General features: G+C 35.9%; 1 protein-coding gene across 1 annotated transcript; it reads left to right on the top strand.

Moving 5' to 3' along the window:
* Positions 1–272: 272 nt before the first annotated feature.
* Positions 273–14,646, top strand: LOC103997892 (UDP-sugar pyrophosphorylase). Its single transcript, XM_009419227.3, has 17 exons — positions 273–458; positions 1,817–1,921; positions 3,462–3,578; positions 4,586–4,726; positions 5,673–5,772; positions 6,598–6,725; positions 6,815–6,886; positions 6,988–7,052; positions 7,195–7,255; positions 7,359–7,476; positions 7,864–7,988; positions 9,526–9,602; positions 10,590–10,695; positions 11,842–11,901; positions 13,471–13,551; positions 13,813–14,052; positions 14,237–14,646. Exons 1-17 carry the CDS (start codon positions 345–347, stop codon positions 14,402–14,404), a joined length of 1,878 nt encoding a protein of 625 aa, XP_009417502.2. The 5' UTR covers positions 273–344; the 3' UTR covers positions 14,405–14,646.
* The last annotated feature ends 1,219 nt before the right edge of the window (positions 14,647–15,865 follow it).

The raw sequence follows: 15,865 nt of genomic DNA, 5'->3' as shown, positions 1-15,865 counted from the left end.
AGAAGAAGCTTCTTTTTAGATTACTCCTTCTGAAATATGCGGTGGTTGTCGACAGAGATTCCAAATATTTCGTCTTTACCTAGGATGAGGATCCTCTGCAAACTGTTGCTAATTCTGTCCTCCTTCCAATTCCGCATCTCCACTGTGCATCTGCAGTATTCTCCATCTCGATCGTCCATTAGTTGATAGGATCGGACGGTCCGCGAGAGGAATTGGACAGGATCCGTGCTGGGGCACACGATAAATCCCGTGATGTGCCCTGGCGGGGTCTTAACTCTCTCGGTCGTCTCGTCTTCGCTCGGGTCTCCTGACGTCTCACGTTCGCCTTCGCTCTCGGGTTCGTGATGGCCTCCTCCGTCGCCGAGAACCTCGCGGGGATGCGCGTCGCCGACGGCGACGGGTGGGCCTCGGTGGCCCCTAATCTGCGGAAGAACCTCGGCGTTCTCTCTTCAGAGGAGGTCTCCGTCTCTTCAAAATTGCATCCGATTCCGTGTAGAGACTAATAAATAATATTTTAATTTGCTTTGTTGTCATCTTCTATTATAGGGCAAGATTGTTCTGATCCGGATGTGGAGTTTGGTTTTCGAGAATCGAAATGAATGGATTTAGGGCTCTTTATTGTGATCTATCTTCTCCGTGGAGTAGACTAGGAATTACTTGGAAGAAGTCAGTTTTGGTCTTTGGTTGATCGATTTCTCTGTCTCGGCTTATATGTTTTCTGCATGGTCGTTATGTGAGTCGTTTCATCGGATGCACAATTGATTTTGACTGTTAACGATAATGACGGAGATCGTCTTTTTAAAGCTACTAATTCTGTCCTTATCCCGAGCGATCCACATATGTTCGTGGAAAGAGAGCTTTCTCCTTTCAAGGCTTTATTGCTCCGCAGTTGCTTCTCATATCTTGGGGTTTCCTTTGCTAAGACCCGATATTGCATGCACCTACTAGTTTCCTCGTACTTCAACTGTCAGTCGCATATTTTACCTGCTCCGACTTAAACATAAATCCTGTAAAGTATGTGATTGGGTTGTGAGGATGCTAATATTATTTTATTATTAGCATTTTCCTTTATTTTATTCTATTGGGCTTTTATATTATCTTTCTGGAGACATGTAACTGTCGCTCAAGTTTATTACCATGGTGGAGGGTTTTGGACTGTCTCTTGTGCGACTCGAGAATAGTTTTTGAATTTTCGTTTTGGGCTCAAGAACAGCATTTTACAGTCTTTGATAAGTCAGGTACCAGGAGCTGGAAGCTTTATACTCTATGCTTGCCTTTTCTGTTGCCCTTGCCCTGCTTTTTATTTCTCAGAATTTTGTCTTAAAAAAATATTTTGATTTAGTTCCTTAATGCCATGGGTTATTTGAGCTGCAACAACCAAGGAGATGATTTACATTTAGAAAAGCGGACATGTTCTGCCAGACCAAAGCTTCCTAAAAATTTAGTTGGCTTTTTATTGAGTTTGCTGCACAATGTTCAGGTAGTATGTATCATATCACTCTGGATTTTAACTTTTGACTTGGTAAGACATTTGATCCAAGTTAAAGTTATCTATTTAATCGTGCCCCTTTTTATTTTAAGATATCATCATTTATCCATGAGAGAAGATGACCATTTGTCCTCCAACTGTTAAGTGGCTCCAATTAATGTATCAAAACAATTAGCATATTTCACACTTAGCATTGTAGGAAAATTCTGCCAAAAATCTCAAAATTTGTTTGATACTGTAGCCATGATCATCATGTATATAGTAATATCCCTAATAACTTGCAGAATTCTGACTTATGTTCACTGCTGTTTTGCCACTGTTTACTAGATTGAGCTTGCAAAGACGTTGTTGCACGAGGGACAAAAACACCTCTTTGATCATTGGCCGGAGCCAGGTGTTGATGATGGGAGGAAGAAAAGTTTCTTTGATCAGGTCATTTATCAATTATAGTATTTATTTGTTCTGTTTATACATTATTCTTCAGAAGTTGATGTGGAAGATTAATGAATGCCTTTTCTTTTATAAAATGGTTAGTGTGGTTCATGAATAATCATGCCTTTATCGATTATCTGTTGAAGTTTTTGATTGCTTAAAGAGCAATTTCTAGTCTTAACAACTCAAAATATGCAATAGTCCCTAGTTTGTACTTGAGTTGTCTATAGACAGAGAAATATAAATTTCAATGACTTGAAAATAGAAGATATGTGTGTGTTGAAAATAGGTCCCTTCATGACAAATTATCAGGATTGTATTTCTTAGAAATATTTGATGGTCCATGGTGAAATGGTACCTCTGATCAGGTTGTCTAAAATGTTCTTTCAGTATTATACTTTCATTTAAATCATAGAGCAATCTGAAGTTAAAATTGTGGGTTGCTTGAACTTATGCATACCATGGTCATCTGCAGGGTATGCTTGCACAGAAATAAAGTACATAAATGCAGACTTGCATTGTTATTCTTCTGTTAATTTTCCAGGATTGATCAACAGACATATTTTTAATTGATAATTATTCTTTTACTAGTAACCTAAAAACACCCAAATTTAGCAGTCTTCTGTGGAACTTTTCCTAGATTGTCTGGACAAATCTTGGGTGGGGTCACTGCTCCACTGTTAACTTGCTTGGGACATGGTTGATTCTGCAAGATGTTGACTCTCTTTCCATTTTAAGAGAAATATGCTTTACATGATCACAAAAAGTGACACCCTATGCTACAATTCACTCTGATAGGTTCATGCCTAGTAATTTAGACACAATAAGCCTAAAAATGCCTGAAACAACCCATCATCCACTTTGCTTTGAGATAATGTAGGCATCATCATCTCCCTCGGTAGGCTAATCTATTGGATTTTAATGTGGATCTTTGAGAAAATCCCACCTTGAGGTGCACGAGGTAACCCCTTACTCAATGTGTCAGCCAACATGGAGTGGTCCACGGTGTTCCCTCTGACACTGATATCAGGATTTGGGCTCCATAAACCTACTGGTTCACTGAGTATAGTGGCCCTTATGTTATGTGGCTTAAAATGCTGCATATTGAAAATGTTCCTTAAATTAAGCTGCCAAAAACCTGTGTAGCGAAAATTAGTCCTGAAAATTGAAGGTCTTTCCCCTTTAAATTTTGGCATACTTGTTTTGGATATCAAACAGATTTCATAAATAATAATTATTGATTGTTAAAATAACAGAATAGTACATGTGGTTTTAAATAGAAAAATAAAATATATCAAAAGTTATAAACAGCAACTTCAATTTGTATTGCATATAATCCAAACACTTCCTCTTCCAATTTGTTAAAGGTGGAGATATCTAGGTGTACTGTTGGAGTCAATGTATTGTGTTGATTCTTTGCTTGTTCTGCAGCTCTGGCAGTCATTAACCAATCTTTAGACTATTCCTACTAGAACTCATTTACGCAAAGTTCATTTGTATTCTATGCTGCTTATCTTGTTGAAATTAGTGTTCTTTGTAGGTTGCCCGGCTTAATTCAAGCTATCCTGGTGGTTTGGTGTCATATATTCAAAATGCGAAGAGGCTCTTAGCCGACTCTAAAGCTGGAAAAAATCCATACGATGGCTTTACTCCTACGGTGAGTAAGCCTTGTGTTATTGTTCATTTTTTTTTTCATCATATATGCATTTTTCACACAGTTGCTTCTCGTTTCCGTCTTCTCACAATTATTATAATTGTGTAGTCGAGTCATTCATAGATAAGATCCATGAAAGCTTGAACATTCCATTTTATTGTTACTTCTTCCAAGTTATGCAAGAACAGAAATGATCTGGCAATCCATTGATGCTGTACCTCCTCAAATTGAGGTCAAAATTTAAATTAACAACTTTAAGAGCATAAAAGCTTTTGGTGGCTTTATTATAGCACATAAAATTATTGGAGAGATAAATATAAGCAAAGGAAAATTGCAGCATTTTGGAAGTTGGATGGAGATTTTGTTATGTATTTCATATACATTTATCTCCCATTCGTTATAAATTTTAGACCATCCCATACACAATCATGTTTTTAGTTTTTATCCCATCATTCAGTAAGTAATTTCTCTAATACCCTGAAATATCACTTCAAAATATCTTTTTCATATGCTCTTCTAGTTTGTGAACCTTGGAATGAAGATATGATTAGTTTTTTCCTGACCTAGGTAACTAAGATTTGAGTAATAGAAATGGCCTTTTTACTTGCAGGCGAGGTATATCATGCATCGACCCTCTTCAGACTATATTAGTAGGAGCCTTGTGCATTGGTTTGCCCCTGTTTATAAATATCTCTCAATATCCTGCTTGCCTTATTTTTTTTAGCTTGATATTGTTTTATTGGAATTACCATAAAGGAGTTGGATATTTGAATATGTTCAAACTTCAAGATATAGATAATGTGACACCTTGAACTGTATTAGATGCTTTCATATTTCTGTGCAAGTTCCAAAGATTTGTTGCTTAGTTAAAGTACTTCTGCACTTCCAGTAGCTGTATACTTTATTCAGCATTACTATGACAAGGTTATAAGGTACAGTACTAGAAGACATCAATCTACTTATTCCGATTCACTTGAGGAAGACAAATGATTTGGGAAGTGTTTGTGTAGGTTCCATCAGGGGAAGTACTAAAATTCGGTGATGATAACTTCATCATGTTGGAAGAGGTTGGCGTTAGAGAAGCAAGAAAGGCTGCATTTGTCCTTGTTGCAGGTGGGCTTGGGGAACGTCTTGGGTACAAGGGAATAAAAGTAAGAATGATGCTCCTCTTATGAACAGATTATTAATTGCCTTCAAATGACCCGATTAGCAATGCTGATTATTTGGTCATAAGATTTAATGAATATATATCTTCTACATTAGCATGACTACATGATTTTAGAAATACATGATAATGAATATCTATGAGTGTGGACTCCCTTGTGGTAGACATAGCCAAATACTTATATTAATTATACAGGTCTCTCTTCTTGCACAGCCAATATAGTGATTGGTGGTCTGCCACCTGTCACCTATCAGTAATTTGCAAGCTCAGATGCATTTTAAAATTGGCAGATGTTTTATGACCACATGTGCTGCTAAATTCAATTTATACTTATTGAGTGTAACACACAAGCATTACCAACATATTATATGAATTCTTTGCTCATTGCTCTTTCAATTCTGTTGGTTACAGATCAGGATAAATGGAATAAGATATCAAGTGAGATCAACCTTTTCAGACTGTGATGACTATGGGCAAATTTGAAATATTATCTAATGTGAACGAAAGAATGATAATGAATTTATTAACATGTAATCAGCCATTTTGTGATTTGTGGCTACTTCTATTTAGTTAGTTACTTCTTTATGCTATTGTTTGACATTTTCAAAATGATTTTTTAATCAAGGCAAGAACAAGGTCACATTAAAGGTAGGGGTATACCACATTATGGTGACATGTTTTAATGTTTGCACATTCATATCTATTTAAGCTTCTCTAGTAGTTGGCCCAAAGTTGACCTTTACAGCAATAGCTAAATCTGATTTATAGTTAGCCATTAGCCAGTTTCCTTAATATGCTATTATAAAAAGTGTAAGTGTTTTCCTTGATTTAATATACTTGATACTGTATGCATTTTTGCTTTTGAAGAGAGCTTCTAAGATTGTATTTTTGCGAGTTTAAATCTCTAAAGAGTGCCTGATTTTCTATTGCAGTTGTCTCTACCTGTAGAAACCACTACTGGCAGATGCTTCATTCAACATTATATAGAATCCATTCTAGCATTGCAGGAGGCTAGTTCTAGACAAGCACAAGGTTTGCACATGTATTTGTTCTTTGGAAACATTAGCACCGCAGATTATTATTTTGTTCGAGAAGACCTAGAATTCAAAGTGCATTTTCGTGTTCTAAGAAAAGATGGAAATTATTGTTTAAAAATTGAAACATGTTCCATCAGGAGTCTCATCGAGGTTTTGCTTTAGTATATTAGAATGTGTGGTCTGTTCACTATGAATTTTCTGAACCTGCTCTGCATGCATGATTCAGGACAGGGTCATTCTTTCATATTTTGGCTTTCATTTATCTTTTTGCATCTATTTTTGTAACTCTACTCAGACACTATTGGCCCTTGGGCCTCAGGTATCTTATATGGCTGTGGAACATTTACAGCAAACTAGTGATTATTTCTATTGGCGACATACATGACATGATTGCCAAAATTTTGGCATAGAAACTTGGCTTATCGTAAGACAATAATATCTCCTAATATATGGCTTTTGACTCTCATCTTTCATTCCTTGGAACCTTGATGCGATAAAATACCAAAATGGTAATGTTTTTTAACTAGAGCTTGTGCTGAAGTCAATCCTTTATAACCTGATTGTTATTCTCTATTTGATAAGATTTTTTTGAAGTATTCTATTTTGACATTGTTACAATCTTTGTAAGTGTTCACTTGTCACTCATACTGAGTTAACTAATAGGATTTTTTTAAATATATCAATAAAGGTTGCGTAATTTGAGAGTAATTACAACTTTTGGTATGTAAATGTTGCACACACACATACACACACACACATTCTCTAACTGGACTGTTATACGCATGCTGCAGCTTACTCTTGGTACTGATAATTTTTGTAGGTCAATGTAAAGCTGAGATTCCTCTGGTGATAATGACATCTGATGACACTCATTCACCAACAGTAGATCTACTGGAGTCTAATAATTACTTTGGAATGAAATCCACACAAGTGACACTTCTGAAGCAGGTGGTTATCAAGCAGCTCTTTTGGTTAATTGGATATTGTCAAAGCTTCTTAGATTATATGGTTGACAGTGCTATTTACATTCATTTTAGGAAAAAGTAGCATGCCTAGATGATAATGATGCAAGATTAGCATTTGATCCTAATGACAAATACAAAATACAGGTAATTTTTGTATTCATCGCTCGGAAGTTCACTCTTTCATTGAATGAAATCTAGTTCTTGGTTTTTTTTCCTCATTACCTCTACTTTTGATGATTAACCAGACAAAGCCTCATGGTCATGGCGATGTGCATGCACTACTTTATTCTAGTGGTATTCTGGAAATATGGTGTGTAATTCACTCAGTTACATGAATATTGCATCTCTCTCTCTTTCCTCTCTCTACTCATACTCTGCTGGTAGTCTCTTATGGACCAAAGATGAAGTTGTTCATGCTCATAACATCCACACAAATGTTTTCTGTTTCTCAGGAGGACGGCAGGCAAAAAATGGGTTCTGTTCTTCCAAGATACTAATGGATTACTCTTTAAGGTTGATTTCTGCGGACTCCTTGCACAAATTTGAATTTCACTTACTGTATGTCTTGCTATTTCAAAAAATGATGGTTTCTGTTCCATTCGCTATTGCTGATTAGGCAATTCCAGCTTCTCTTGGTGTTAGTGCTACAAAGGGATACCATGTTAATTCTCTCGCTGTTCCTAGGAAGGCAAAAGAAGCTATTGGAGGAATAACAAAGCTTACTCACACTGATGGTAATTCAATCCCTTATGTTCACTGAGGAAAAACAAAGCTTACTCCAGCTTACTCATGCTGGTTTGAGAAAAAAACAGATTATTTATCTTATATTGTCTTTTGTTTTTTCCTAAATATTTTTAGAACTGTGCTATATAGTATGTTACTTTGGTGTCTATTTCTTTTCCATGGTTATTGCTTCTGAGCTCCTGATCATATGTTGACATTGAACTTTCAGTTTTGTTTGTATTTGCTTAGTCTTGGTAAAGCTGATAGTGCTTTCATTTAGTTTAACGGTTTCAAGTTTATGATAGTTTACTTCACCATTTCATGTGTATGTTGTCATATTGTTATTATCTAATCTCCAAAGCTTATATACTTACTAATTGAATAATATATTGTTTTAGGGAGGAGTATGGTTATTAATGTGGAATATAATCAGCTGGACCCATTACTTCGAGCAACTGGACATCCTGATGGAGATGTGAATTGTGATACAGGATTTTCTCCCTTTCCTGGAAACATAAATCAGGTGCACATCTATTCATTTATGAAATGTTTAATGCTATCTGATGCGATGGGGAATCATACGGTGGTAAAAAGGGTGTAATGACTGGCATTGTAGAAGATAAGTGCTGTTGGGTTGGGGAAACAGAGAGGAAAAGTAGCAGGAAGATGGTGACCAAATATTTTAGGCCTCCTGTCCATGAAGAAAAGCATATTTTAATTAAGTTTATTAGATAGAACTTCAATTACAAGCTATATGTTTACCTAAATATTAACTAAATTAGGCCTTATAAAGAAAAGTTATGGATACAACGTAACTTTCACAAAATTCCTTGAAAAGAGACCTCTATATCTTTGTGAACTCTAAGTCCTGATGACTTAAAAATTAACTCTCACTGGAATCAAGTTTATCCTTGTTCTATAACCAAAATACAGAGTGGATTACATCATAATTAGTTTGGGCTACATCAAATGACACTCAATTGTGCCACTTGAACCCTTCAGAACCAGAATTGCCTAAAATGAATGTTGGCAGTGATCTGATATGGTTATGCCAATATTATAATTTCAAAACCCAGATACTGACTCTAGTTTTAGTTGCAGTTATCTCAACTATTTTCAACATACGCTGGTAGATTGATGCAGACCAGAAGTGAGATTCCATAGATCTGAAAGTGACAAGCATAGGTTGCTTGAACACCAAAGTTATATGATAGTTGAGATATGAGTTCATTCAAGGAAATTATTTGATTGTGTATATTTTTCCTCATGTATTCATATCAGATGATTGTGTTTTTTCGTTCAGTTGGTACTGATATTAGATATCTGTCAGAAGTATATTGGTATTTCATGGGTGAAAAATTTACTGCAGATAGATATTGATTTTATTTGTATCTCATTTTTGAGTCCACATAAATATCTTTTGTTAATTTTTTTTGCAATTTGACTCTGCACTTCAAGTTCAATTAGCATCCAGGTCCAACTGGATCGAATAATAATATACACATGTAAAGTAATTTTGGAGGAATTTTGAAGCAATAAGATTACTCATATGAGATGCAGTAACATTGATGGTTAAACAAACTCAGAAGACATTATAGTTTGCTGCTGCTTAGTTATTAAGGCCAGTCCAGATATTGACCCAGTTAAGTCTTGGGTCATTATTCAATCAATATTCAATATTATCTTTAACTAACTGATATATAAAGTGTATATATTGCATGCATTAACATATTTGATATTTCCATGCATGAGATGTTAGATTCTACATAATTTTACAACACACATGGCTATTTCATTGCCTGTCCACTAGTCTAGGGACCCAGGCAGCACATCTTCTGGCAACAATGTGTTTTAGGAATTAATTATAATTAATAATTGATCCATTTTAACCGTTCAGTTCTTCTATGGCAATAACATATTATACCTACTCTTATGGTTGCACCATTTTATTCCTTAACATTGTGCTATCTTACTATGCACTTTATCAACAATCAAAATCAGCTATTATTTTGAAATGCAAAATTGAAAATAGTAGGATTTATTTGATATCTTTTCTGCAGCTGATTTTGGAACTAGAGCCATATTTTGAGGAACTTAGCAAAACACAAGGCGCTATTTCAGAATTTGTTAATCCAAAGTAAGTAATTTTTCTTGTTCTTTGCCAAAAATTGGTATAATCTTGTGAAGAATACTATTAGTGAAAAGAATGCAACATTGATGCATCATTACACTTGATGGGAGAATCCTCTAAGGGTGAATATGATATCTATTAGCCATTTCTATATTGTGTTTTCTTTTTGAAAAAGATGATTATAAATTGATATTCTTACTTTCTTATCATGTCTAACTGTAAATGTGAAGTTTTCTGTTGTGGACCTCATGTTTTTTCATCAAAGCTAAAACTTACAAAATCTAACTTAGCAGGAACATGTAAAGCAAGGAAACTCTTTTTGGTAGTACGTGGTTTGCTGAGTGCTGACACCTAGTGGCTAGTGATACACCTTCCGAGCACTATGTGTTGATTCGGCATGTCAATGTGTGCTAAATGTAGAATAACAAACCATTTATTTCTGGGCAAGCGGAATCATATTTATAGATATCACCTTTCCTAATTTAATAAATCTATTTTCTAATTATAGCAGTATAAACATATTTAACATGGCTGACATATTCTGCTGTATACTTCATTTGGGCTATAAGCTTCCTTGGCCAACTTCATAGAGGGGATTCTTTTAGGAGAACTGCTAATGCCTGTCATCCTAACGACTGACAATCACATCATTTGTATAAAATTTGGTACCCTTGAAATTCTTCCTGCTGAACATAGACTAAACTTGTCACCCAGTTACATGATGTCATGCTCTATGTTAACAGATAGGGAGATAACTAAGTTGTTACTATTCCGATTTTCAAAACATGTTTATTTATCTCCAATAAAAAATAGAAATAATGGAAAGGTATGAAAAGACACCATATATTAAAAATCAAAACCTAATTAATATACCAATATGGCTAAACTAAGACATAATGACTGTACAGCATGCATCTGACATGTCTTTCAGTGGATTTCTTTTTTCATTTATAAAACATGTTAATAATTAATTGTAGTTTGCTTGTTTTTCAGATACAAGGATTCCACAAAGACATCCTTTAAATCTTCAACTAGATTGGAGTGCATGATGCAAGATTATCCAAAAACTTTATCTCCATCAGCAAGGGTTGGTTTCACAGTAAGTGAATATTACTTTACATTTTGAAGATTTTTGAACATTTACTCATGAACCAAATATGGTGAAGGCTGGGGTTCACCGAATTGATATATTATTTTGCTTCCAATCTTTTGATACTGTTGTTAAATTCCTTAGAATTTATCACAATTTCTGCTTTGAGCTCATAAAACATGGTTTGCACCTTGTTTCCATCTTTCTTTTTTGAAAAATGAAAATTACATTTAGAATGGATGGCTTTCATCTTTTGCAAGATGGTTGTGAATCTAGGAGCCACATTCCGAACCATCTTGGTTCCTATTGAAGATTCATTGTGGAAATTGTTGGTGCATATATCATCAGACTTGCTCTGATACTGAATCATTAGGAATTACTTCCTTTACTGATGCTTCTTCAGTTCAAGAAGTGAAGAAGCCTTTCAAAGAAAATTAAAAGAGAATGGCCTAGTTTAAACTTTAAAGTAATGTTAATTTAACCTGATTAGCAATCTATAAATTAACCAAAATTTATAATGGCCTTATTTAAAGTAGTGTTAAGCCTTCCAAATAATGGCCTTCGTTATCACTCAAAATTTAGTAAAATTAATGAAGTGATGTTGAAGGTCACTCACAATTGGTCTTATTTATAGATTGCTATTTTCCCAGTGTTAATTACAAAAGGCCAAGATTGAATGTTGACCAAAAATACCTTTGGATATATGTGCTGTTCTTTTCCTGAAGGTATCTCTGGTGTAAGGCTGGCATAGGGTTAGTGTTGATTATGCTGGTAGCTGGTTAGCAGGTATCGTTTCAGCTTGTTGCTAGTACACTGCCATATGGCAGATTTGAAATCTTTTATGGAGCTCTTTTGATTGGAGGTATGCATAATTGATTGGAAAAGACACATATTTTGGTTTGCCTTATATTGTAAACAGATCTCTGAAAATTGAGGTAGTAGCTTAGGCTTGAATAATTATTCAATCTCTTTTTGGTTCCCAAGTTGGCTAATTCTTTTCGTTTAAGTAGCATTGGAACTAAAACTTTTAGTGGATACTAAATGTGAGTTCTTGTGCTTCTGATGGATACATGAAAATGATAAAATTTTTACAATCTGAGTTCATTGAACTTACTGAAAATAACTTATTGTAGCAATGGTCTTCTAATGTCATAGGTGATGGATACATGGTTTGCTTATTCCCCAGTGAAGAATAACCCTGAAGATGCTGCTAAGGTAAAATATTTTTGTATTGCTTTCTTTTTTCGGTTGCAGATACTGCAAATAATACTAGTTTGTTCATACTTCTTCACAGTGTTGCTGAATGGCTTGGTTAATCAAACTAAGAGAGTACATGAAGAAGCACTTAAATTGAGTTTTTATTTAACTCACATGGGGAGCAACCAAGGTTTGCCGTACCGGACTGTACCGCCCGGTATGGGCGGTACGTACCGGTCCGACAGGCCAGCGGTACGCGGACCGCCTCGTACCGTACCGAGCACTGTAGCAGTGTACAGTAACACTGTAGCAGTGTACAGTGCTCGGTACACGTGAGTGTACCGCTCGGTACACCTGGGTGTACCGAGCGGTATACCGTACCGTACCGGTACCGAGCCCAGGTCGAAACGCCGGTATGGTACGGTACGGCGAACCTTGGGAGCAACTAACTTGATACATTTCGAATCTCTTAAGTTATTATGAAAATTGGTAAACACATTGTTTATTGTTACTCTTTTTCCAAGAAATTCACCAAACAATAAGGAGAAATTGACAATAAAAAGTTCTGTCGGCTGCAAAAATGGTAATAGTGTGTGACTTTGGGGGTGATTGAAGAGGGAAAGTGTTAACATATAAGCTTATTATTCAGTGCAGTATATACTGTGATTTCCCTAATCCAAACAAATCTAAGTTTCTAATTTTCAGTTCTCTCTATAGGAGATCTTTTCAGAAAAATTTTTTAGCAAGATTTTTAATAATGTCTATTCATATTCTAATCTCATTGCTGCATATCGATCAATATGGAGCTAGAGAGTATGCCTCTACATGCTGGTAAAAGAAATTTTAAGAATAAGATGTTTGTATGATAATATTAAAGGGTCACTATACTAAGCAAGGTCTGCCATATTGAATCGTACCGTCCGGTACCGGTCCATACTGTAGCAGTGCACTGTAGCAGTGCAGTGTACTGTTGCAGTGCACTGTTACAGTACACTGTAGTAAAGCACTGTAGCAGTGTTACAGTACTCGATGCACCTGGGTGTACCGCTCGGTACATCGTATCGTACCGATACCGAACCCAGGTCGAAATACCGGTACGGTACGGTATTACGAACCTTGATACTAAGTATGGTGGAGTCAGTATATGATATTTGAAAATTGAAACAATGGAGTAAAAATTGGTAGAGTTGATTATAATTTGGTTTCAAGCATGATTTAAAATCTTGGATTCAGGATTTATCAGTTACCTGTAAATGTGATTGGTAATGGGTTATTTGGGATCAGGTTCCTCTGTTATCGATCCTTCCCTGGGCCTGTAATTCTCCACTGCCTTATGCATTTGTTATTGATGATTATCTATTTTCTCTATGGATACTTATGTATATTGTGGTTGTTTTCCGGAAGGGAATGCAAGACTTCTGGCTTCTGATTGCTTAAGAGCCACATATCAGATGCCCTTGTCTGCTCTCTTGTTAGCAGCGAAATTATACTCTTTTAGTATTTTGTTGTTAATTTCAATGTTGTGCATTCTGTTTATCTTGCATTTGAGACTTTCCACAATGATTAGTATTTATCGTTCCCTTGTAGGTGCCAAAGGGAAATCCATATCACAGTGCAACCAGTGGAGAGATGGCTATTTATAGGGCTAACAGCCTCATTCTCAAAAAGGTTACATTTATTTCTTAAATATTTTAATATATCTAATTACAAAAAGAGAACGTTTATGATACTTGGTAGTGTACCACACAATGCTGCATGAAGCTAGAGCGTACATAGGATTTTTTTTAGAATTCAGTTTTTGTTTAAATGTGAGATACAGTAAAACATTGGAATGGTTTGCTAAGAAGACCTAAATTCTGAAACAGGGATTGACCTGTTGATTCATTTGATCTCAGATCCATGTTTCTAAGTGATTACTATATTTGTCAGGCTGGAATCCAGATGTCCGATCCTATCACTGATGTCTTCAATGGACAAGAGGTGGAGGTGTGGCCTCGTATAACATGGAGCCCAAAATGGGCAGTAACATTTAGTGATGTCAAAAGAAAAGTTGAAGCGGGATGCTCTGTATCACAAATATCTACCCTTGTCATCAATGGCCAAAATGTATTCCTTGATTCCCTGTCCTTGGATGGAACCCTCATTGTAAATGCCATCGACGAAGCAGAGGTATTTTAGCTAGTCTTATCGAAGAACTTTTCTTTTATCATGGGTTTCATGTCTTCATTTGATATAGTCTGTCACTCCGGATATCGATTGAGATCCTTATCGTAAAAAAAAAAAAATCAGTTTTGAGAAACTTTATTTAAAATTTGTGGTTGATTGAAAGATAAGACTCATTTGCTTCTTGCAGGTCAAAGTGACTGGTTCTGTTCAAAACAAAGGATGGGTTCTTGAGCACATTGATTACAAAGATACCTCCATCCCCGAGAAAACTAGAATAAGAGGCTTTAGAATTCAGAAGATTGAGCAGCTAGAGCTGAACTATACTGAACCAGGAAATTTCTGCTTCAAATCATGAACAAGGTTCTGACTTTGCCAGGCATGACCAAACATTTATGTAACAAATATTTATTCATTTGTTAGCTGGAATAATCGGCACATTCTGTGTCGTCTTTTCCATTTTTTATTTTTGAAAAATAAGTACAAAAGGTGAACTTTTCACTACAGAAAATCTAATACTGTGACCCACTGACCAGTGACAATTATGTTCGACTTTGTTGTTCTCCATATCTAATCTTAAGTCTTGATCTCTTTACCTTTTCTAAGCTTCTTTGAGGTGAATCAATGGCTAATCGCTTGTTATGCAACAGATGGATGTAAGCCTTGTCATGCAATTATATTGTTCTGCAAGATTGTCAAGTAACCTTTATTGAAGGAAACTAATTAAAATACTGGTTCTTGTGGTGGCAGAAGATATGTGGTAAACAGACTTAAATGTCTCTACTTTTTCAATGAGTAACAAGATCAAATTTCTCTAACATTTTTACTGAAATTTCATTTAATATTTTAATCTCATATTTGGAAATTAAAACTTCGTGAGATCCACATATATATATATATATATATATATATATATATTCCATTTCTCTAGCTTTTCAAGTTAACAAGGCGGGCTGGAAGACACTGCGCCATGTGGACGTCGAGGGATACGAAAAGACACTGTTGGAAGTGAAATGAGAATGGCCTCCAGGCACGACTAGGGGCTCGATTGATCGCACGAGTCCTGAAGCGTTCTACCGGTCGCGAATGAGTCGTTAAACGAGTCGCATCACAATGCCACTCCACAGTTTGTTTGGGCGTTCAATTTCCTGGGGGGAGAACAAGTCGCCGCGTGCCATGCTCTCTCCCGCTTCCCGCTTTGGTCTTCGATCGTCAGGTCCCCATGTCCTTGTCTATTCTCCATCTCGATGCATTGCTTTTGGTTGAAAACATCACGAGTTTGGTTCCGCGTTTCGATTGCTTATGCCCTTCGCTTGCCAAATAAAAGATCCCTTCATCATCAAATCAGTGCATTCTCTTATTCGTCAATCTCTTCATGGCAAGAATGCTACATTTTGCTGGCTTTAATCTTTCTTATGCAATTCTTTCTTGTTTGACTTCACTTTTGTCCTCATGAGTAGATGTTAAATCTTGTAATGAAGCCTTTCCCGACTACCTGGGACAAAGCCCTAACTTGTTAGCCTATCATTAGAGGGGATTGATGGCCCTTTTTCGTCTTTTTGACACCCTTCAGTCCCTTCCTAGTCGATGTTGCATTTTCTTTTCCTTTCAAATCTTCACTCTTATCTTTTTGGAAGCCTTGCACTAATACCTAGTTTTTGAGGCTTTATTTAGATTATGATTGATCTGCATGAGCGCAAGGGCCAAGAAACAAAGCTCCTCCTCTTCCGTTGTATAGCTTCTTCACTTATTTATTGTTTTTGAGTTTGTTAATTTTATTCTCTTCTTAGTAAATATGTTTATCATTTGCCTCTTGTTT

This window comes from Musa acuminata, chromosome BXJ1-9 (genome assembly GCF_036884655.1).
Source record: "Musa acuminata AAA Group cultivar baxijiao chromosome BXJ1-9, Cavendish_Baxijiao_AAA, whole genome shotgun sequence".
Classification (NCBI taxonomy): Eukaryota; Viridiplantae; Streptophyta; class Magnoliopsida; order Zingiberales; family Musaceae; genus Musa; species Musa acuminata.
The sequence above is the reverse complement of the archived record's forward strand: the minus strand, read 5'-3'. Positions and strand labels throughout refer to the sequence as shown.

What these genes read in the sequence shown, in the direction of transcription:
- LOC103997892 (XM_009419227.3), top strand. Translation starts at nt 345, where the DNA reads ATGGCCTCCTCCGTCGCCGAGAACCTCGCGGGGATGCGCGTCGCCGAC. An exon ending in AGAAAAGTTTCTTTGATCAG is followed by an intron (nt 1,922 to 3,461) that starts GTCATTTATCAA and finishes TGTTCTTTGTAG; the next exon opens with GTTGCCCGGCTTAATTCAAG. An exon ending in TAGTTCTAGACAAGCACAAG is followed by an intron (nt 5,773 to 6,597) that starts GTTTGCACATGT and finishes TAATTTTTGTAG; the next exon opens with GTCAATGTAAAGCTGAGATT.